Source organism: Phycodurus eques, chromosome 5 (genome assembly GCF_024500275.1).
Source record: "Phycodurus eques isolate BA_2022a chromosome 5, UOR_Pequ_1.1, whole genome shotgun sequence".
NCBI lineage: Eukaryota > Metazoa > Chordata > Actinopteri > Syngnathiformes > Syngnathidae > Phycodurus > Phycodurus eques.
The window spans coordinates 18,130,874-18,152,860 of NC_084529.1; the positions used below are offsets into that span (position 1 = coordinate 18,130,874).

The following is a 21,987-nucleotide window of genomic DNA, read 5'->3' on the forward strand; positions in this document are numbered from 1 at the left end:
CCTGGGTTCAAATCCCGGCCCCGCCTGTGTGGAGTTGGCATGTTCTCCCTGTGCCTGGGTGGCTTTTCTCCGGGCACTCCGTTTCCTCCCACATCCCAAAAAAATGCGTGGTCGGTTGATTGAAGACTTTAAATTGCCCGTAGATGTGAATGTGGGTGCGAATGGTTGTTTGTTTCTATGTGCCCGCAACCCTAGTGAGGATAAGTGGTAAAGAAAATTGATTTATGGATGGATAATTAATAGCATTGCTGTTGCAGCATTATAATAACATGAGCAATGGAGCAACACATAAACCATGAAGCAACACATGTAGACAGACAATATAACAAAACAAGCATATATTCTCTATCCTTTGTGAAAAATGACTAATATTACTGCAGCTGAGTCAGCTGTGAAACTCTTCCTCTTGTGTGTCTATGTCTGTATTATACCTCCCCCAAGTGGCCTTGGCGTGCACACTAAAAGGAGCAGCACAATGTATATTGAATTGAATAAAAAAAAAAAAGAGGCCCCACCAAATACTCAATGTACCGAATATTTAAATTCACTATTAATAGACAACATTCAATTAAAAAAAATCTTGGTTGATTCCATTAATTCCAATAAGTACGTGTTAATTCACATGCAAACCTTCCAACTTTTACAACCCTACTTTTTCCCGAGTCTTTCATCTCCCCTCATGTCCATCTGCTTCTTCTCATCCATCCTTCTGAAGTTGGCGCAGGAGCCGGGATTGGATTGCGAGGGCTAATTTCACCACATTGTTCCCGAGTGACGGGCCTCGTGAGGTTTTTGTCAGTGCAGATGTGTCCGCCGCCCCTACACCGTGTCACACTTGCTTCTTTGTTGGAGCATCTCACTCCCAGAATGCATTGTGTCGCCTCCTGTGATGTGATCTGGCCTTGTGAATGACTTGGTGAATCATAAGGGCCTCTGAGATTCACCGTGGCGATCATGTTCTGCTTTTGCACAAGCGGAGTCCAGATCACAGACAAAAGGAACTCTTGAAAGTTTTGATAACATAACACAATGGAGGATGAAACAAAAGACATTGACCATTTTGCTGAGGGTGTTCATTCTTATAGTAATTTGATGCTGACTAAACTGAAGCCTTATGACAGATGTTTTGTATGCATTTTATATTTTTCCCGAAATTTCAGTTGGTTACCAAAAGCTTTGAGTTCCCATTGTGGTCTTCCATCAAATGTTGAGGAGGGTACCAAAATAATAAATGCGTACCCTACCATTGGGTCGGTTACTGCAGTGGGTAGGGTACCCAAAGGCTTGCCTTACGATTCAGACGTCAAACGTTGAGGAGCATTCCAAAATGTTCACTCTTTTCCATACTTTTGGGTTTGGCACTGTATCAATTTGGGTTACTTACTGCATGGATAGGGTACCGGAAGGTTTGAGTTTCCATCATCATTTATCCAAAGTTGAGCAGGGTACCAAAATAATTCATGTATGTGATTCCACTTTTTGCTACCCTGCCATTAGTTTACAAATGGTGGTGGTATGTGGCCAAAGGCTAGCATTTCCATCATTAAAAGTTCAGTAGCATTCCAAAATAATCTTTTCAAGGGCTGCAGCTATCGAATATTTTTAAAATCAAGTATTCTACCGATTATCCCAAAGATAAATTGAATAATCGGTGAAAAATAGATTTTGCATTATTAATCACAATAACGTGCATGTGAGGTACAGTTATTATTCTTGTCCACTCTTGAGTTGGCAAGAATTTGAGAGTGTATGCTTTCAAAAGGCCGGACCTGGCCTGGTGAGTGACATGGGAGTCAGTCAGTGAATGAGAGTGTAGAGTTGGCTTGCTTCTAACTTAATCCAGTCTGGGTGTTAAGGTCGTGTGACTCGTGGCCGCCGGCAGCTCATGGATGAATGTGTTTAATATGTGTTTGTTTTCTTACTGTTTGTGCACCGGCTGTGTCTGTCCTTTATCGATTGCAGGGGCATAACAACATGTTCTTACTAGCGATGGTGAGCTATATAACATTTTCTAACATTGATACTAGGGATTGGTGAGTCCCGATACCAGGTATCGGTATTTTGCCAATACCGGCCTAATTTCAAGGTCTCAAACATTCCTAATTGATGTTACCTGGTGTTGATGGTCGCAGATTTGCTGTTGAGATACACGTTGCACTTTATCTTCCTTGTTGAGAGTGAAACGATTCCAAACTTTTGACGTTCTCTGTCGTTTACGAACTCTTCCCTCCTGGCTCGCCATCATACTTCTTACTCTTCAGTAACATTAGTCTGTGTGGGAAAAATGATTCTTGCGAAGTTTTGAGGGAGAACGTTTTTTTTTTGTAATTGAGTTATTGTTGTAGCCCTTTTTATGCAGTACCACCTTTTGGCACTGTATCCGGTAGGGTTACTAACAGCAGGGATAGGGTGCCAAAAGGTTTGCGTTTCACTTGGGTACCAAAATAATTGACCACTTCTTGACACCCTTTCATTTGTTTACTAACTGGAGACACCTGACATCTGAGTGTGACTGAGTGTATTTTCCCAAAGATCTTGGTCACATTTCACGTCTGTTTTACAGTGATACAGATGGGCAATTAAATGACATTAAAGAACTGCTGTTTTCAAGGCTAAAACTAGCAAAGGTGGCTGAACAAAAGTGTCTTTACGGACTTGTCTTAAAGATCAACGGTGGAATTACTCACTGGAAACTTATTCGTTTTTAACAAAACACAAGACTGCTGAGTGGGCAGCTCCAGTTCACCATCAGTTCCTGTCATTACCGTATCCATGGTGACCGCAGTGTTTCCCCGAACCAAACCACCACAGAGCAACTATTTTGACAGTACAACGCAACAGTGGACCTAACCCAAAAATGTCCTATTCGTAATTGTTATAAGATCACACACACTGGAGTTATTTACAGCGATGCCGTGCTAATGCTGTTCAGTTTAGTTTAGGAAAGACTTGTCTTAATTGCCTTCCTCTTGGCTTCACTTGTTGCTGATAGCGGGATAAAAGCAGTGGTGATGCACACCAGAGCTCGGCACTGAATGTTGCAAAATGCTATAGCTCTGCTGTGACGCTTGAAGCGCGCCTGCAAGACCTTTTAATCTGAAAGAGAAGTTAGCTGTCCTCCATATGGTAAGACATGTATATATCCGTCTGAGGGCCTTATTTACTGAAGGTTTGCGTGTGTGAAAATGAGGGCAAACAGATGGAAGCTAATCGACAAAGCGGGCACACCAAGGAATGTGTGGGGCCAGTGGAAAAAAAATGCATCATTAATTTTGCGCGTTCTGGGAATAGTAGATCCAAATAGATTAATTTAGCATGTACAAAGTGATTCACCAAACATTAGACGTATTGCGATGGCTGAATTTGCGTTTAAATACATGGTCTGAAAGGCAAGTCCAAAACGACACAGCACCATTGGGGAGAGCAGATTTTTTTTGTTTGCGCAAAAATTTTTGAAATGCCAGAAAGAAAACAACAGCAAAAACAAGATAAATTTATTTAACAATGCAATTTTGGAGCCTCTGAATGATCTCAGGGCTAACTTGGAGCAAACCCCATAAGGAGTCATTCTATAGCACTTATCACACAATTTTCAACTCTGCATTTCCTTGCATCTGTTTCATTTCAGCACACGAAATTGGTGCTGGACTCTTCCCTGAGCAGTTTTTCAGGTGTGCTGTCCTAAGCTTGGAACGCAGTGCTACGCAGGAAGGGCACACACTGTTCATCCAATTTCGTCACACTCGAGACTAGAGTTAAATCGAACAATGTGTTTTTATGCAGTTACTGGCGTCCCCAAAGTTATTGGAGTGATAGATTCCTTTTCTGTAACTTAGTAATAAGTTTGTCTTCCACTAGCACTTCAGATTCCATCACGTCAAACTTTAATTCATTCACCCAAATTTAAAAACCATCAGAGCTACTTAAAGCGCAAAAGCCTCTTTTAAATACAGGAGTCTCCACCACTTAACGCCTGTTGCCAACAGCGGACACAATGTTAGAGTGAGCGAAAATGCAATTTTTTTTCCCCGCTGTTTGGGCTCTTAGTAAATCAGCTCCTAAATTGAGTTACTAACCGTGGTGTTAGGTTAGCTAAAATATTTCCTTTTCCATCATCCTCCAACAAAAGAAGAGTGGAGTACCAAAATGCCACATTGTGCCACTGCATTAGTATGGTAACAAAATGTTCGCATTTACCTAATCAATAATAACTTTTTGGCACACCTATATTGGGTTACTGACCGGAATGGTATGGTAAGTTTCTGCCGTTAAACGTTCACTAATGTATCACATATCTTACCCTTTTGGTCCATCCAATTGTTTCATAAATGTAACAAGCAGTAAAATACAAAACAGCATGTAGTCAGTAGGATTTGTGAACTAAAGCTTTCATTGGAAAAGATTTGTGTCTGTTATTGTGCTTATTTGCTGCGCTATCCACTTTGGCGACGATGGAGAGCAAATGTTTTTTTTCCCCCCGGGGCTGTTTGCTTACTCATAAATCTGGTCCCAGGCGAGGCCCTCTCGTCTTCACACGAACTGTCCGTCCACACGCTGTGGCATTCCTGCGCATTTTGGCCCACTGCACCGCTGATTCACACCAACGGAGACCGCAGATGTCTCCCAGAACTCGCTGTATCGCTCTTGTGGCACTGAAGTGGAAAAAGCCTTTCTGTGATGAAGAAAATGTTCTATTATAGTGTTCTGAGACCAATATTAGTGTTCCGAGACCAATATTAGTGCGAACAATCTCAGAAGTCTGTTGATATTATTTCACCAACAGAGTCTCTAACCCAAACCGCCAATAAGCGTTTTGGGTTTGGTTCCTCCCTAAAAAGGAAAAACAAAAAGAAAAATAAATTGGGGGAAAAAAAATCTGAAACCATGGGTGCTGAATGTATGCTGGCGTCCACTGTATTGGTATAAGATTTGATTTTGCATTATTAAACAGCAATTCACACAGAGTAATTTAAAATGTGCATGTGAGGTGCAGGTATTATGTTCCATTTGGGGTCGACTTCCTCACATTCAACACTCGTATCTTTGACTTAAGAGTGTTGATTATAGCTTACAGCAAACAAAAACACCAAATTCACCATCTCTAGAAACAAGAATATTATCTTTAAAAAATAAATAAATTAAGAAACAATGAAAATGATATTTAATGTAGAAATTAGGCAGGAATTTGAGACTTTACCTGTCGCAACTGATGTTTAAAAGTTTTTTGGGGATAGCTTCAGGTCCAAGCAAGAAACCTGTTTGTTTATTTTTTTTCTCCGACACTAGAGCGGGAACCCGTTGCCCGACAGGCGCCATGTTTCCCAAGCCGTGGCTCGTTTGGCTGAGAGATGGCGTACAGTAACAGGAAGTGAGTCACGACATCCATGTGGGCGACCACAGCATAAAACATCCAGCTGACGCTTTGTTCAGAATCACTAAATAAGAGCGCTTTAATGGAACGACAGTGCAAGCTGGAAAAGTACTGTAAATTACTTACAGTAAAAATGTACTGTTTTTATGCTTCTGGCTTTTATTTGAATGTGACCCCCACACCGAGTGCTATTTAATTAATTTAAGTGATAAAGTGATTAAAGTATTCACACTGGGTCCTCAGAGGTCTGGCAGTCCCGGCAGTGATGTTAAATTCATGGCTTTAAAACAAAAAACTGGCAGTTTGTTAGTCCCTGCCGTTTTTCATAGTCTTGAAAATATCAAACATGTAAGCATGGTTGTTCTTATCAAAGAAGAACCCTGTTGATTTTGGTTAATATAGACAGCAGGTGGCCCCAAGCACGCCGTCCAAGGCCCTCTTGGAATTGCTTTGCTTCTTCTTCGTCAATATTTTCTCTTCAGCGCTCATGCAGCCACGCTTTTCGCCCAGTGTTTAAACATGGTTATTGTTACGCAAGTCCAAGACATAACCCTTTTGATCTTAAAAGAAATCTGACCCAAGGATGTTTGAGGCAGCTGACGTCAAAGTCAGGTTCAGTAGCATGCTTTTTTCAAGTCGGTTAACTATTATTGTTATCAGTCGTTTTCAAACATTCATGGATTATATTACACTGTGACCTGATTCACAAGTTTTTCGAGGACATATTAGGGCCATTTTCAGGTGCCCTTCAACAGCTACCTCTTCCCCGACACTGATTAGACAGACGGATAACGTCAAATTTTTTATAATTTATCACATTCACTGCCGTTGACGGCTTTAGAAGTCAAATATCCATATTAACTGGGAAGGCTGGGAGTGAATTAGTTTTTAAGAGTTTAGAATCTTTTTTGTCGGAGCACGGCGGCCAAGTTTGATGACTTCCAATCCGCCTTTATTCCAACTAATAAATTGCCTTTTGGGGGGCTTTATCCTATGCGAAAACTCAGCAAATGTCACAATTGTGTATCCCGCAGAAAACGCACGTACTTGTTTGAAGGTTCCATTGTTTGGGAATTTCCTATAAAAGCTCATTGACTGTAATTCTCAAACTGCAATACGTAGGCACCTGCTCTCAAGTGGTATGCGAAGAGTCACTGAAATAGAGATTCATCCATCCATCCATTTTCTGAGCCGCTTATCCTCACTAGGGTCGCGGGCGTTCTGGAGCCTATCCCAGCTGTCATCGGGCAGGAGGCGGGGTACAACCTGAACTGGTTGCCAGCCAATCGCAGGGTACACATAAACAAACAACCATTCGCACTCACATTCACACCTACGGCCAATTTAGAGACTTCAGTTAACCTACCATGCATGTTTTTGGGATGTGGGAGGAAACCGGAGTGCCCGGAGAAAACCCACGCAGGCACGGGTGAACATGCAAACTCCACACAGGCGGGGCCCGGGATTGAACCCCAGTCCTCAGAAGTGTGTATAATGTTACAATTGCTGAAAACATCTTCTTAATCCAGGACAGTAGATTAATTAAGTACAGTTTGGTTGTTTTTAAACTTTTAAGGTACTGTACATTACATTTAATCTATTAGAAGTGTTTGTTTTCAAACATTTATTTAGGTAAATTCTTTTTATTTAACTGATGACTTTGCGAATCACTATCCTAGGGAAGTCACTTGATTGCCACCAAATTTGAACCGGGTATAGTAGTTTTTTTTTTTTTTTTTTTTTAATAATCCAGTGGGCCATATCAAATGCTTTCACGGGCCATTTATGACCCCAGGCTCCCCACTTCTACTTTAAGGGAAAACGGGTCCAAAATTTGAGCGTGGCATGTGAACTGGATGCTGTTTTGTTGAAGAAGGTTGGCTGAATGTGCTGATGGCTGTAGAAAACGCTGGCTGTGTCACGAACACGTGGAAAGTAGCAGTCGAGAGCATCTGCATTTGTTTGTGTTTGGATCAGTTGGTTGTTTGGCTTTCCGTGCAGGGAGCGCATCGCTTTGTTGGCATGTGTAAAGTAAAAAATGTCTTCCTTCAGTGAGCCCATTCATCATTCCATCTTGTGCTTCTTTGAAAGCGCGATGGGAGTCCATCTCTGTCCTTTAAGGTGCCGTCCAAGCTCAATGATGGTGATCGCAGGAGATACCCTATATCGAGAGACCATGAAACTAAAAAACACACAAAAGAAATAGAAAAAAACAATGTTTTACCCTTCCCACACATTTTAAAGATATTTAAAACACTGGAACCCATTAAAGCACGTATTTTAAAGTATTGTTTTCACACTCGCTGTTAAGAAATGGCAGACTATTGTATTCCATTACTTCGAGGAAACAAAAAGAAGACCCTCGCTTGCACAGTTCTCCCTATTAGAGGCTAAGCTTGCTTGCATGTATCTGATTTTTTTCATGTCAATGTGAACAGTACAATTCCGATTTTTTTAATTTTTAAAAAAAATTTCATATCCGACCCAGGCCTCTTTCAAAATCAGAAAATCAGATATGTATCCAATGCGAGTGCAGTATGGACGTGCAAGTCGCGATCAGCCCACATATACGTCAAGGAGCATAAAACAGTCAGTGGCAAAATCAACTGATAACTCTAGGAAAACGTTCGCTCCGGTTGCACAAAATCCTTGGAATTGCCACAAATGCGTCATGACGAGTCCTACCCGTATTTGCTTCCGTCAACACTGCGCCTCGTGTTTGTGCACATGCGCAATGTGATGTCCTGTTTTGCACGCATGTGTCTGCATGTCTCACAGACTCATCCCATCCATAGTTGAAGTCACATTTGTTTTTGTAATGTTTTAAACAAACAAACAAACAAAATCTGAATTGGGCATCATGCCCTGCAGTGTGAACGTAGCCCAGTAGACAAGGGTAATTCAGATTCTTGGTGATGAAGTGCTGCCTCCACGAGTGAAAATAAAATCCATGCTCTTATTGTCTTTATGGGGAGGGAGGGGGGGCGGGGGATCTCACTCATGTTTTTTGACCGTGGGGTCAACAAGTAGCTCTGCCTGGTAAATGAAGCTGTATTTTCCTGATGGCACACCCCTCAGTAGAGGGGCCAGTTGCTCATTTGCATGAGACAGGATTGCCCCTTCAAAACAGGCTGATTTCATCAAGGGTTTAAAAAAAAAAAATAGAGTGAAAAGTGTGCTTTGGTTCTTGGTGTTTTTTCTATTTTTATACTTGCTTTTGCTGTAGTCATGGCAACATGGCTCTGATACTTGCAGTTGGCATGGCGATGTCCATCCTCAGATGAGAGGTCTTTGTCCATTGCACGTGTCGATGCTTGTCAGCGGCTTTAATGTGATTTTAAAATTACACAAGTGTTTGTTTGGGAGGTCAGATTTGCAAATCCCATCCTGACGGCCCCTGGAAATCTCAAAAGAATTTCTCCGACTGAGTTCAATTTTTGATTATTCACATATTTTTTTCATATGTAGCCAAACATGACCCAATAATGGATATTGTAGCAGCTGCAATGACTTGTACTTCCCTTTAAGATCTGTGCTCAGATCAGAGAAGCTGTTTCTGTTTTCCTTTCTGAGGCTGTGAGAGGGGGGAAAAAAAGCAAAAGCAAAAGAATTGCAACTATTTTGGGTCAGTGTCCTGTAACAGCGCCTTAGAGTTAAAAGATAAATTGCGCAATTTGGGCTGCTGCAAATATTTAAAGTTTTTTAAGACGCTTGTGCCTGTCGTGCATTCTTAAATTTCATTCCCACTTTATTCTTTATTTTTATTTATTGATTTACTTTTTTCCTTCCCTCATCTGTCATATCATAAGCCTTTCTCTTCACTTCATCACTCATGTTAAACAAGCACCTCAAAAAATGAAGTGTTAGAGATGAGTTTTTCCTGCATTGTCCAACATTGATGTTCCAGCTGTCAATATTGTTTATGGCAGCGATTCTTAAAGTGTGGTACATGTACGACTTGTGGTACATAGGCTACCTCTAGTGATACGCCAAAGAATCTCTGAATGAATGCATAATGCTATGGTGGATGAAAATGTTTTTTCAATCCACTCCAGTACATTTGATAAGTGTAGTTTAGTGTATTTAACGTTTAAGTTGAACATTTAGTTAGGGTTTTTTAATGACCTCTTATGTGCAGTACATTTTAATGAAATAATTATTCAACTACATTTTTATTTTCATTCATTCATTCATTTTCTGAGCCGCTTATCCTAACGAGGGTCGCGGGCACATTTTTGTTTTATTATCCTATATTGAAGCACAGTGTTATTGTTCAAACTGTGCCTAATGTTACAGTGGCTAATAATAATATTAAATATACTATTGAGGAAAAAAACTGCCTTGCTTTCGGCCATTTAAGGCCTACTGGCTACTGAATTTTAGTATTTAGTATTTTCTGGGGGGGGGGGTTTGTGTAAAAGTTTGAGAATCACTGGGTTATGACATTAGCAACAGTGCGAAGCTATGACGAGCTGTTTGGTTTTAGTCCTCTAGTGGATGATGGGATGTGTCATTTTGACACTTTGCAGTAATGATCTGCACCCTTGGATTTTGTTTCCATCATTGCCCCCTCCCCATTTGAACTGAATCATCAAATACAGAATCTTATTGATTTTAAGTGGCGTAAAGCAAACGTCAGATCTTGACTTTTTTTTTTTTAATCATAACTGTTCAAAGATTCTTGCGGAAACTGGTTTCAAAACCAATGCGATGGGGGGAGAAATGCATTGCTACACTGGGCACAAATCTTCAAACAAAGAAAGAACACCTATTCATTTTGGTTTATGTCTGATGTAAGATGGCCAATGTAGCTGAAGTCAACGTTTGTATCACTAGATGTTCTTCTCACCTCTCGGTCAGTCACAATTATAAACATAGTATTCAGATTTTCACGGATTATTATTCTATGTCCGAGCAAGGACATTCAAGCCAAGATTCTTAAAATATATATATATATAATAAAACATCATTCAGTGCTCTTCTGGGCACAATTGTCAAACAAATCACTTTCAGACATTAGTCAAAAAAGAACCCTATTGATTTTGAATAACAACTAACTAAAGTTCAGGGATTATTGTTCTGTCAAGTCAATTTCATGTACTGCATACAGCACTAGTTATCTCTCGTCATTTTAAACATTGAGCATGTCAAGAGGCACTGTTCTCATACATTAAAGAAAACTAACTGCACATCACATGAGCAATTACTTGAGGACAAAGGCAAGGACAACCTCCCTCTGAGCAAGTAAAAAACAAAAAAAAACAGGTGTCCGTCTCAGCCAGTTGGAGAGACCGAATAGAAGGACAGAGGGTAGATAGGAGACAGAGAAAACAGGACAGATTGGTTGAGTGACTGTGGGAGGGACACGTGAATAATGGGCACAGCAACAGCCGTCCGTATCAACAACAGTAATAATCCCATGATGACATAAATCAAGACCCCTCTCACTGGCCATATAATTAGTGTCTTACAGTAAACACAAGTGACCCTTATTGCAAGCTAAGGCTGTCTCATCACCTTTGTGTTAAATAGATGCTCGAAAATTGTGAGAGCGATTCGCGTTGTCTCCCGAGAATTCCTCCTGCCCTCTGAGGCTTGTGGGAAAAGAAAATTGAGCAGACGCCAGAGTTCAGCCGCCCGCAGGATTGTGGTCACAGTTAATCTGGCCATCCTCATTCTCCTTCTTCTATCGCCCCCATGCGCATGCGTGACTTTACCAGCCTGTAAAACTCGGCCCGTAGGCTTCGCCGCTGTTTAGACTAGCAGCAAGCACCCCCTCCTCCCTTTCCTCATCCCTCACGGACAAGCTCGCCTCCAAAAGATCATCCAGATCTCACAGTACTGCCCTAAAACATCCAGTGTGCTGCGTGAGATACAACCAAGCGGGTGACCTTATTGCACAGCAAGTGGCCCTGTTGTCTCACTGCAAGAACGTTTGGACTTTTAACCAAGTAGTGTTAGCAAAATCTGGAAAGATTTGCCTCACCAATCACCCAAAATGAGTTCAAACCATCATTCTAGCAAGTGTTTTGCATCATTTTTATTTTTATTGTATTTTGTTTTTGTGATGTTACCACTAAAGGGTGGCATGATGGCGAAAGTCATCAGTTCAGTGTTTACCCGGCCTCTTGCCCTGTTGCAGCTTTGGCGGAATGACGCGGCTCGTTTTTTTGGTTTTAGTTTTCCCTATTGTGTTGTCTGCCGGTTCTGCACTTTGAAATAACACTGTGGTGATCTAATAAAACCACCATGCATTGTGCGCACTCGTCGGGGATCTCCTAATTACTTTTTGATAAGAAAACACCTTTTAACTGGTTTGACGCGTTTCTCTTTCAATGCTTTTTAGCAACTCATCTACCAGATGAGCGTGTGTCTGGACTTGATCCAAAATTGTCATCTCAACCCTCATTATTCCCCCTTTTCTCCCTCTGCACACACACACGCACTCCTTGATGCCGGCAGCCATGCTATGTGGAGATGGCACATTCTCCTCTCATGTGGAAAAGGGAGCGCACGAATGTAGGTCATCTCCATCTCTCCGTGGTTTCCCGCACGCTTGCCAGGAATTCCGCTCAAATTCCGGGACCCAACGTCGACTGACTCGAGCTGTCGTTACCCCGGCGACTGCGGGCATGTCCCAGCTCGCCAAGGAGATTGCCGACTTGAAAATTTGAAATATTTTCATTTATTTATTTATTTTGTATGCATGCTCGACCGTTTGGACAGGTTGGAGTAATCAGATGGAAGTGCAAGGCGGCAATGTGCCCGTGGAAAAGTGACGTCATTGGCCGTCTGGGTCGGCGTGGTTACAACTTGCCCTCAGACGTTTGGCATGCAACGAGGCAAAAAAATAGCGTGCGCTTGGTGTTACTTACTCCGTGCATACACAACGGTTAATTGTGCTAGAATGTACATAGGAGCCTCCCTGAGCAATAAAAAAGACATTTTATTAGTCTCAGTGCTAAACTCCTTGTGCTTACATCATAAACATCAAAATGTGATGCAAATAATACTCTTAAAACATTTTTTATTGGGATGATTATTGCTGGAAAAGTAATTATTCTCAGATTTTCCTAAATAACACAAATTACAGTCAGCATAATTTTCAAGTGATCTACTGTTGGAGCATAATTGCACTGTTTTTGAACAAATCTACCAATGATAACTAGTTTTAGAGAGAAATAAAACAACTTAAATGCACAGCTCCAAATGATGATGCACAACAGAGTTTCAAGACTTTTTATAGGTCTTAACGAACTGTAAATAATCATGTTGAATTTGCAGCATTAGGAGGTCATTTACTGAAATCAAAAGCTATTTCAATCAAAAACATTAAGAGGTCTGGTTACATTTTAACATCGGACCCCTTATTTGCCAGCAGCCTCACAGTTAAAGCCATTAAACGTTTTTGGAGGCTTTCTGCTTCAATTTCTTTGCAAAATGTCAGAATAGCCTAAAGCTGCTTTTTGCATGTGAACTACCTCCCACCCTCACAGATTTTTCGTTTCACCTTAAGGGTTAAGGTCAGGTCATTTGCATAATATTTTGGAACACAGTGTATAGCTGTAGATTTGCATTACAAGCTAAATTTAAAATGGTATCTGAGCCAAAGTTAAAGTTCAAATCGTGTTTCCCGTCTGCGCTCGGGTGGTAGCAATGTTTCAACAGTGCCTCAAACATGAGTGTTACTTGTAAGTGGGCCATAGCGATGAATAAATGTGCTCATTACAAGGTTTGTTTTGTCACCAAAATGTTGTGTGGAGGATCGTGGCAGGAAGTAAAACATTTTTTTTTTCAAGCCACCGCTGCGGTTGATACCCCAAAGAATGATGTCATACTTATTTAATTACGTATGTTGCTGTTTTCCTCACTTTTTATTGAGAGAAACACAAATGTTTCAGTAACTTACCACTGCCTTTGTTATCCTAACAGAGGGTTTAAAAATATGTATCATGTGAAACACCTTTTTTTTTTTTTTGGTGATTATATCAACTTTTGCCATTGGGATTATTAACCTTTAGGGACTCAATCATTGAGCTTGCTGATGTTGCTGCCCCAACGGATTGGTAAGGGAGAAAGGTGCCAGAAAGCACAGTTATTATTCAGGTATTTTGGTGTACTTACTTTTTGATGATGGAAACTCGACGTGCTACAATTTAATTGGCGAATTGACAACTAATCAATTAGCAAAAACAGGACTATCTGGTGGCATCTTGGTGCCAAGGAAACAATTTGAGGTGGGTTGAGGAACATTTTTTTTTTTTTGTAGACAAAAGTAGTGGCATCTATTGACAATTCCATACCTTTTTTGGAAGGGGTGTCAATTAGGCGGCGATTTTGTGACTGGGCTCGGTCCCGAACTGGCATTTATAGTCGGCACTCGAGCAGCCAACCTTTTTTTAAAGCAAACTTCTGTCACAAACGTTCAATGATTATTGTTCTACAGTTTGTCAGGTTCTTGGTATGTTATTACAGTGCTACCACGAATGTTCTGAATCAATTATTCAAAATCTTTTTTTTTTTTTTGTTTGTCACCCTAAGGTGCCTTTGCCAAGGTGAAGGAGAGCCAGCGGATGACGGACGAGGGCAAGATGGACCAGGGCGAGGCCGACGGCATTCGCAAGCGTTGCCGGACGGTCGGCTTCGCGCTGCAGGCCGAGATGAGCCACTTCCACCGGCAGCGGGAGGTGGACTTTAAGGACATGATGCAGGCGTACCTCAGGGAGCAGATCGCCTTCTACCAGCGCGTGGTGCAGCAACTGGAGCGCACGCTACGCATGTACGAGTGTCTTTAAGGATACGGCGTGCCAAACCCGAGGATGCCCCGGACTCTGCGTTTTCCCGAGACTTACTGTGCACCTATCACATAACAGACGACATCGTTGCGACATATTGTGTCTTTTACATAATTTTAAGGTATTATGACATTACGTGTAGGTTTTAAATTCTTTGCTGTTCCTGTAGTGGATCCTTCACACTAAAGCCATCAAACGGGTTCAGTCCCCTTCACTTCATTGTCATTTTAAACAAGAAAAACAAAAATGACTGCTTTTAAATGAACGATCAGCAGCAGCAACAGAAGTGATGCTCTTTCCTACATATGTGTACCGGCGACTCATCCAAATGTTGTTGAAGTGCCTTAAAGCCACGTTTCCACCAAGCGGTCTAGTTTAGTTCAGTACGGTTAATTGGGTTCAAAACCCAACTGCAGGGTTGGCAAGTAGTATCATACACATAAATGATGTTGGTACATTTATCTACTATTGATGACGGAAACCCACATTTTTAGGTACTTGACCACTATGATTAATACCCCAACACAAGGGTACCAAAAAGTGGTATTGATGGTACACATTGATGATGGAAACACAAACCTTTTGACCCCCGACCTGTTTAGTTGGTTCCCCAGTTATTTTGGTACCCTTTACAGGTTTCGATGATACGAACACAAAACTTTTGGGATCCCACCACTGCCATTAGGAACCCAATGGTTCAGTACACTAGCCAATATTTAAACACATAAAATATCATACTGTACCGAACCGAACCCAAATGCACTGCTTTGTGGAAACGTACGTCAGAGGAAGTTGTGTTGTAGTGCGAAGGTTTGGAACAACATGCTGCCTTTAAGACTAAGTTAGCGTTTTTTGCAGCGCTAGCGCAATGGAGACGAAAACAAAAACGTTTGAGGGAATCTAAGCAAGGAACTTACTGATTGTTTTTAAACGACATGACCACAAATAGCACTTTTTTTTTTCTTATGGAAAAAAACAAAAGTTATTTACTTGTGTGTTTGTGTGGTGCAGCCACTGGAGCACACACAATTGTCCTCGTTTGAATACTTTTGATGGCTCAGTGACGTAAAAGATTTTTGTGTGTCGGCTTGACTTTCTGGTGTGGTTGTTTTTAAATCACATTCCTAAACTTGTCGATTCGGCTTCCTAAAGCGAACAGATGTGTTCTTGGGTCTAAATGTTACCGTCTACATGTTTTTTTTTTTTTTGTAATACCCTTTGACCAAGTCTATCTGGCAGTCTCTCCCACAAGTCAGAATTTTCCTACATTGTTTTTTTTTTTTTTTCCTCTCTCTACTGCGGAGCTCATTTTTCTCTATGCTTTCGTAAATGAATCTGTCCTTGTGTGTAAGGAAAATGTGCAGGCAGCCTCTGAAAAAGGCCGAAAGCAGAAAGCGGACCAGGTTTAGCATGTGAAAATCCCCATCGAAATAAAACGCAGTTTCACTGTTGCCGTGAAACGTCCCAAAAAGTATTGCTGATGTGTTGACCTTGAGGGTTTACAGAATGTCAAAAAATGCTGATTCATTCCTCACTTGATTAAAGGGAAGGGGACTTAGAAGGTTTAAATAATAAAAAAAGATACAATTAATAAAAAAAAGAATGGTGGTCTGAATTTTTTTTGTCTTGTTTCAACAACTTTACTGTCGCTCCATCACAGGCCAAAATTCATCATGGTCAGTTTGGCATTCGGCGCAAGTGGGACAGTGCCCCACCAGATCCAGTAGATGGCACTGTGGGTAAAATGGGTGCAATTTCTTGACTTCCCAAAATGAATTTATATATTTAATAGTTCATTAGCAATTGATCATTAACAGGTTTGTTGATTACCATAAAACCAGAAATGAAACTTACTGTAGTACCTTCCTATTTACTCTCCGTTACTGTATGGCTGAGAGAGTAGTGTTACTTTGTATTTTAATGTATTCCTGCAAAAGGTACTTTCAAGGATCTTTTTTTTTTCTTTCAAAAGTGCATTTTATATTTAATACATATTTTATAGTTAATACAGACATACGCTTCAACTGCAAAATTGTTGATCAAGTTGTTTATCATGATCAGTTGTGTATTAAGGGAAAATTGGACAGTGCCTCACCAGATAGAGCAGAACCCACTGTGGCGTAGAATTAGGACTTTTTAAATGTTTAATTCACATCACTTTATCAATTGCAGCAATAGCTAAAAGTGCCACAGGATTACAATATCACTCATCAAGCGCCTTCCTGTTCTCTCTCCATTATGTGAGGTGTTTCAAAGGGTGAGCAGTTCACTTTTTTTTTCCTTACCCTTGTTTGATAGTAAAGACATTTTTTTTTTTTTTTAATGAGACAAACATTTTAATTTTGCTAGACGAAAGTTGCAATTGTATGAGAATAATTTTGGGATTTTACTTGGAAACCGACGGCACGGTGGTCAGAATCATAATCAGTGGCACTGAAGAAACAACAGGAAAAAGAGTTGGAGGTGGCGGAAATGAAGATGTTGAGGTTCGCTCTCGGAGTGACCAGGTTGGATAAAATTAGAAATGAGCTCATCAGAGGGACGGCCAAGGTTCGATGTTTTGGAGACAAAGTTAGAGAGAGCAGACTTCGATGATTTGGACACGTCCAGAGGAGAAATAGTGAGTATATTGATAGAAGGATGATGAGGATGGAGCTGCCAGGCAAGAGAGCTCGCGGAAGACCAAAGAGAAGGTTGATGGATGTCGTGAGGGAAGACATGATGGCAGTTGGTGTTCGAGAGGAGGATGCAGGAGATAGGCTTACATGGAAAAGGATGACGCGCTGTGGCGACCCCTAACGGGACAAGCCGAAAGGAAAAGAAGAAGAAGCACAAGGATGCAGAGTCCTCTAGCACTTAGAGCAGTGTGAATGACTAATATAGCAATAGTCCGGTGCAATGATCATTGTGCAAAGGGTCGCCGAGACTTAAAGGAGTGTATGCGGTTTAAAGTGACGAGTAGTGCGATCATCTGGGACAATGTTGATTGTGCAAATGTTGCAGATACTCCACAGTCAGTGTGCAAATGGAGCAGATGCTACTCTGGCATGAGTGGCCAGTATTGGTCAAGAACAGATATGCAAATAGTGCAGCGTGGCGAGACTACGACAGTGAGTGCACGAGTAATATATAATTGGCCCCACAGAAATGTGATGACGATGTGAGGTGTTTCAAAGGGTGAGCAGTTCACTTTTTTGACTGGTTAGAGCGTGTGCCTCACAGTTCTGAGGACCGGGGTTCAAATCCCGGCCCCGCCTGTGTGGAGTTTGCATGTTCTCCCCGTGCCTGCGTGCGTTTTCTCCGGGCACTCCGGTTTCCTCCCGCATCCCAAAAACATGCATGGTAGGTTAATTGACAAGTCTAAATTGCCCGTAGGTGTGAATGAGAGTGCAAATGGTTGTTTGTTTATATGTGCCCTGCGATTGGCTGGCAACCGGTTCAGGGTGTACCCCGCCTCCTGCCCGATGATAGCTGGGATAGGCTCCAGCACGTCCGCGACCCTACTGAGGAGAAGCGGCTCAGAAAATGGATGGATGGATGGATAATTGGAAACCTCAATTTCAAAGACAAGATGGTTAATGTCCAAACTGATGAACGATGATGAACATTTCTCGTCATACAGTTAACTGCAAGGACTTAAGGGATTTCATCATCTACGGTCCGTAATATTATCAAGAGATTCAGAGAATCTGGAGAAATCGCTGCACGTAAGCGGAAAGGCTGAAAAGTCGTCAAACATATGTTCATAAGATGAGTAACTAAGACGAGAAGGATCTAGTCCAACATCGGATTATTCAAATCATTGATTAATACTGTTGTCCATATTTAATATAAGCTATCAGAGTATGCTTCCAAAATTGAAAAGACTAACTGCAACATTGCCTGTACAGTGTGACCGTGGAACAAGCTTATCGACTTTACGTGATTTCCTCCTTGAAAATCATCCGTATGCTTCCAGACACTCGACTTAAATCCCAGCTACTTGTTTGAGGTTCTCTCAGTTTGTGGAATGTAACATGAGGAGCTGCCATGACGTCATTTCGCTCACAGGAGGAAATGTCATCAAGTGGAAGAAATAAGGTAGGATGCAGGATATACCTGTCAGTGTCATGTACACACCTCTGCAAAGTTACTTGTTCATTTTGATTGTTCGCAAAGCCAACAAAGGGCTTCTAAGGCCACCGTTGGAATTGTTCCAAACATCATATCGTCCCATAGGAAATAATGGAAAATTACATAATGTGCTCGACTGTCAAACTGTGGCAACATACGGACTACTCTGGCCCATAAGCGAGCATTTACATTACTAAGAGTCCTGTTATATTTGTTGCATTAATGTAGCAGTTTTTTCCCCCCCAAATTAAAAAAAAAAAAAAGTTTTATACTTTTATCTCATTAAATAACTGGGTAATTACTTTGTTATAAATAAACATTTATACGAATTTAAAAAAAATAATATTAGTAAAACTACCACTTTTTTTTATACAATGGTGCCTTGACTTAGAAGTTTATGAGTGTTTTCAGCATAATTAAAAATCATTGAAAGAATTTAACAGTTTTTGCAACATGAATGAATGCTTTCATGCAAGGCCATCACTACTAAGCTTGAGCAATATTAGTCATTTTTTTCATTCAAATGAATGTGGTTTGGTTATATGCTCCTTGTTTTCTCCTTGTTTTATGGTTGCTTTTACAGTAATCTACAACATGGAGTGGCAATAAACAGCTTGAAGCCACTTTTTTAAAGAATTGTTTATTCCCTGCCACACTGGTGCCGATTGTGAAGTTTGCTGCCACCACGTAGGGTTCGCAACTCAAACTTTTGCTCACGACTCAAGACAAAAAAATCGTACAAGCGGCGGTTCGTATCTCAAAAAACGTGTCAGTCGGTTCACGCTTCGAAATACCATTGTATTTTTTTGGGCAGCAAAGTGAGTTAAATTTTGAATTTTTTGTAATTTAAAAAACGTCATTATTATTAAAAAATGTTTAACGTATTTATGTATCTTTTTTTAACAAATTTGAGTTGTAAATCAGAAGTCTTGGAAAATAGTCACACAATTAAAAATACTATTGTTCAATTTATGTTACGAAGGGACTTAAATAAATAAATATTCTAAATCGAAGATAAAAATGCAATTTTTGTTTATAATTGTTGCCAAAATGAAACGATCATACCCATTTAGCAAGAAACGTAGTAAACACACTGGATTTGCTTTAGTGGACCACAAAAGAAAGAAAAAAAGGGCCGGATCTGGTCTGGGCCTTGAGTTTGACATGTTTGCTCTAAATTGTCCATAGGTGTAAATGTAAGTGGGAATGGTCAACCCTCATGAAGATAAATTGTATCGAAAACTAATGGATGAATATTTCTGCATACCTTTGGACACTTGAGGTGGTCCGCATATTTTTTGCATGCTTAAGTGCTCCCTTGTCTGATGAGCCCTTCCGAAGGGAAAAAGTGTTGGATTGCGTCCTTGCTGCGGGCGCACCTGGTAAAACCGTTAGGCAAGAAGTGGCAGCAGATGTTTGTATAAAAAAATTGAAATGCTGAGGGAAGGAAACGGAGAACTGCATAGTTTTGCTCGAAGATGGAAAAGTGGCACACGCTGAGTCGTCACCGCTTTCCCGCTGTCCTCCTTCCTTTCCCGCAGTTGAGCTGCGGCCGGCCAACAATGCGTCGCTATCACCTCATTCTTCTTTGACGTGTGAAGCACTACACGCCACACTGTGACACTTTTGTCAACTCACGCCTTAAGCCACCCACCCCGGTGACATGGACTTGACCTCTGACCTGCTCCACCTCCTTTTCCTCCTATTTGAGTATGTGCGGGAGCAGCTAGTGACAAGCTAACTCGGAAGCTATACTTTCTCTTTTATACTTTGGAAATTACTCCAAATTAAACTGCATCACTATAACTGCCTTTCCGTCTGTCCATCCATCCATCCATCCATCCAATTTGCATTAGGGGCAGAAGGGACTGTGCCCCAACAATTAGCACTGTGGTGGATTTTTTTTCCCGTCCTTACCAACATACCGTAACATGACATAACATAACATATTTTACATTTAATACAGAGTAGTAATTTAACTACAAAAATATCTATTTGGATATCAATCATTAAGGGCCAATGGGAAACATGCCCTACCAGATCCGGCAGATGGCACCGTGGTTGAAAACTATACTGTACGTGCTGGGTAGCCGCAGTCACGACAGTATAAAGAAGCCTTAATTCCTCACGGCTCATGAAAGGGTCTCTCCTATGATGAGTACTGTACGGCAACAATGGCACCATGACCAAGCACACCGGTGCGGTAAATTTGAATAAAATGTGAAACTTTCAAACATTTTCAAGTTTTTTTTGTTTTTTTTTTACATTTATTGACTGGCGTTTTAGGCTATGACAAAAACACTACAAAACAATAATTTTGTAGTTCAGAAATATGGGTGCAAATGGCCTAAAAAAAAAAAAAGTGCTTCAATGTAGCGAGAATTGGCTATATCAGACGATCCCCTGCCCCTATTGGTCCGTTCTATTGAGGATCCACTAAATTTTTTTGTACTTTTCTAGATATAGTTTTTAAAATTCTAAAGAATTTGGTGGATGACTGGTTGGAACATCTGCTTCACAGTTCTGGGGACCGGGGTTCAAATCCCAGCCCCGCCTGTGTGGAGTTTGCATGTTCTCCCCTTGCCTGCGTGGGTTTTCTCCAGGTAGTCCGGTTTCATCCCACATCCCCAAAACATGCACGGTAGGTTAATTGGCAACTCTAAATTGCCCGAAGGTGTGAATGTGAGTGCAAATGGTTGTTTGTTTATATGTGCCCTGCGATTGGCTGGCAACCGGTTCAGGGTGTACCCCGCCTCCTGCCCGATGATAGCTGGGATAGGCTGGGATAGGATCCAGCACTCTGTGGATTTATCTATTGATCATTATAAATTTCACATTAGGGGCAAGTGGAACTGTGCTCCACCAGATGCCACTGTGGTGAATTTTTTTTCCGTTTATTCCAACGCGGGTTTAACATTTAATACAGAGTCGTGATTATATTCCAAAATTTTGCATTAGGGGAAAGTGGGATGGTGCTCCATCAGATTTAGCACATGGCACTGAGGTTTAAAATCCCATGTTTTGTTGTTTTGAGTTGTGATTCAACTGCGAAATATCCGGATGTAATTAGAAATTACTTATTTTTGTTCATTCCGAAATCAATTTTATAATTCACACAGATTTGCAAAATTATCCATCAATCATTTTCAATTTTTCATGAGGAGCAAGCAGGACAAGTGCCCCACCGGATGCAGCAGATGGCATTGTGGCGGATTTTTTTCCTGGTCTTTCCAAAATACATTTGATATATAATCCAGAGTAGTAATTAAAATGAAAATTAAGACAGCACCTCTGTGGTTGCACCCAAAGTGAACAATCAGAATTGGGGATTAAGACGTGCAGTTCAATCCAGCCTCGGTGACGTCAAGGATCCGCTGCCCTCCACTCTGATATCAAAGAGCTGAACCAGAAATAACTTTGCTGACTTCTTCCAGATGTTGTTAAATGGACACAGCTACAAAAAGGTCACTTTTAAGCCAACAAAGACGGCACTTGGACCTGTGACGTCAACAACTGTTCATACAGACAATACAGTGTAAATAAGCCTTAAGACAACCCCAGACTTGGCTGTTTTGGTGACCTTTTCCACTATGACATAAATAGGAGGACACATGCTAGTATTAGCAATGATATAAGTTAGGGGTTCAGTGTATTTTATATTTAACACGGAGTACTGCAAAATCATTTATCTAGCTATTACTATCTGCA

The 21,987-nt window shown here is 41.0% G+C and overlaps 1 protein-coding gene across 1 annotated transcript in view; it reads left to right on the forward strand.

Moving 5' to 3' along the window:
* The window catches only part of snx33 (sorting nexin 33), a 23,550-nt gene extending 7,781 nt beyond the window's left edge, over positions 1–15,769 (forward strand). Inside the window, exon 2 of the mRNA XM_061677903.1 lies at positions 13,913–15,769. Within this exon, the coding sequence (XP_061533887.1) occupies positions 13,913–14,166 (254 nt within the window). The 3' untranslated portion in view covers positions 14,167–15,769. The remainder of the gene's footprint in view (positions 1–13,912) is intronic.
* The last annotated feature ends 6,218 nt before the right edge of the window (positions 15,770–21,987 follow it).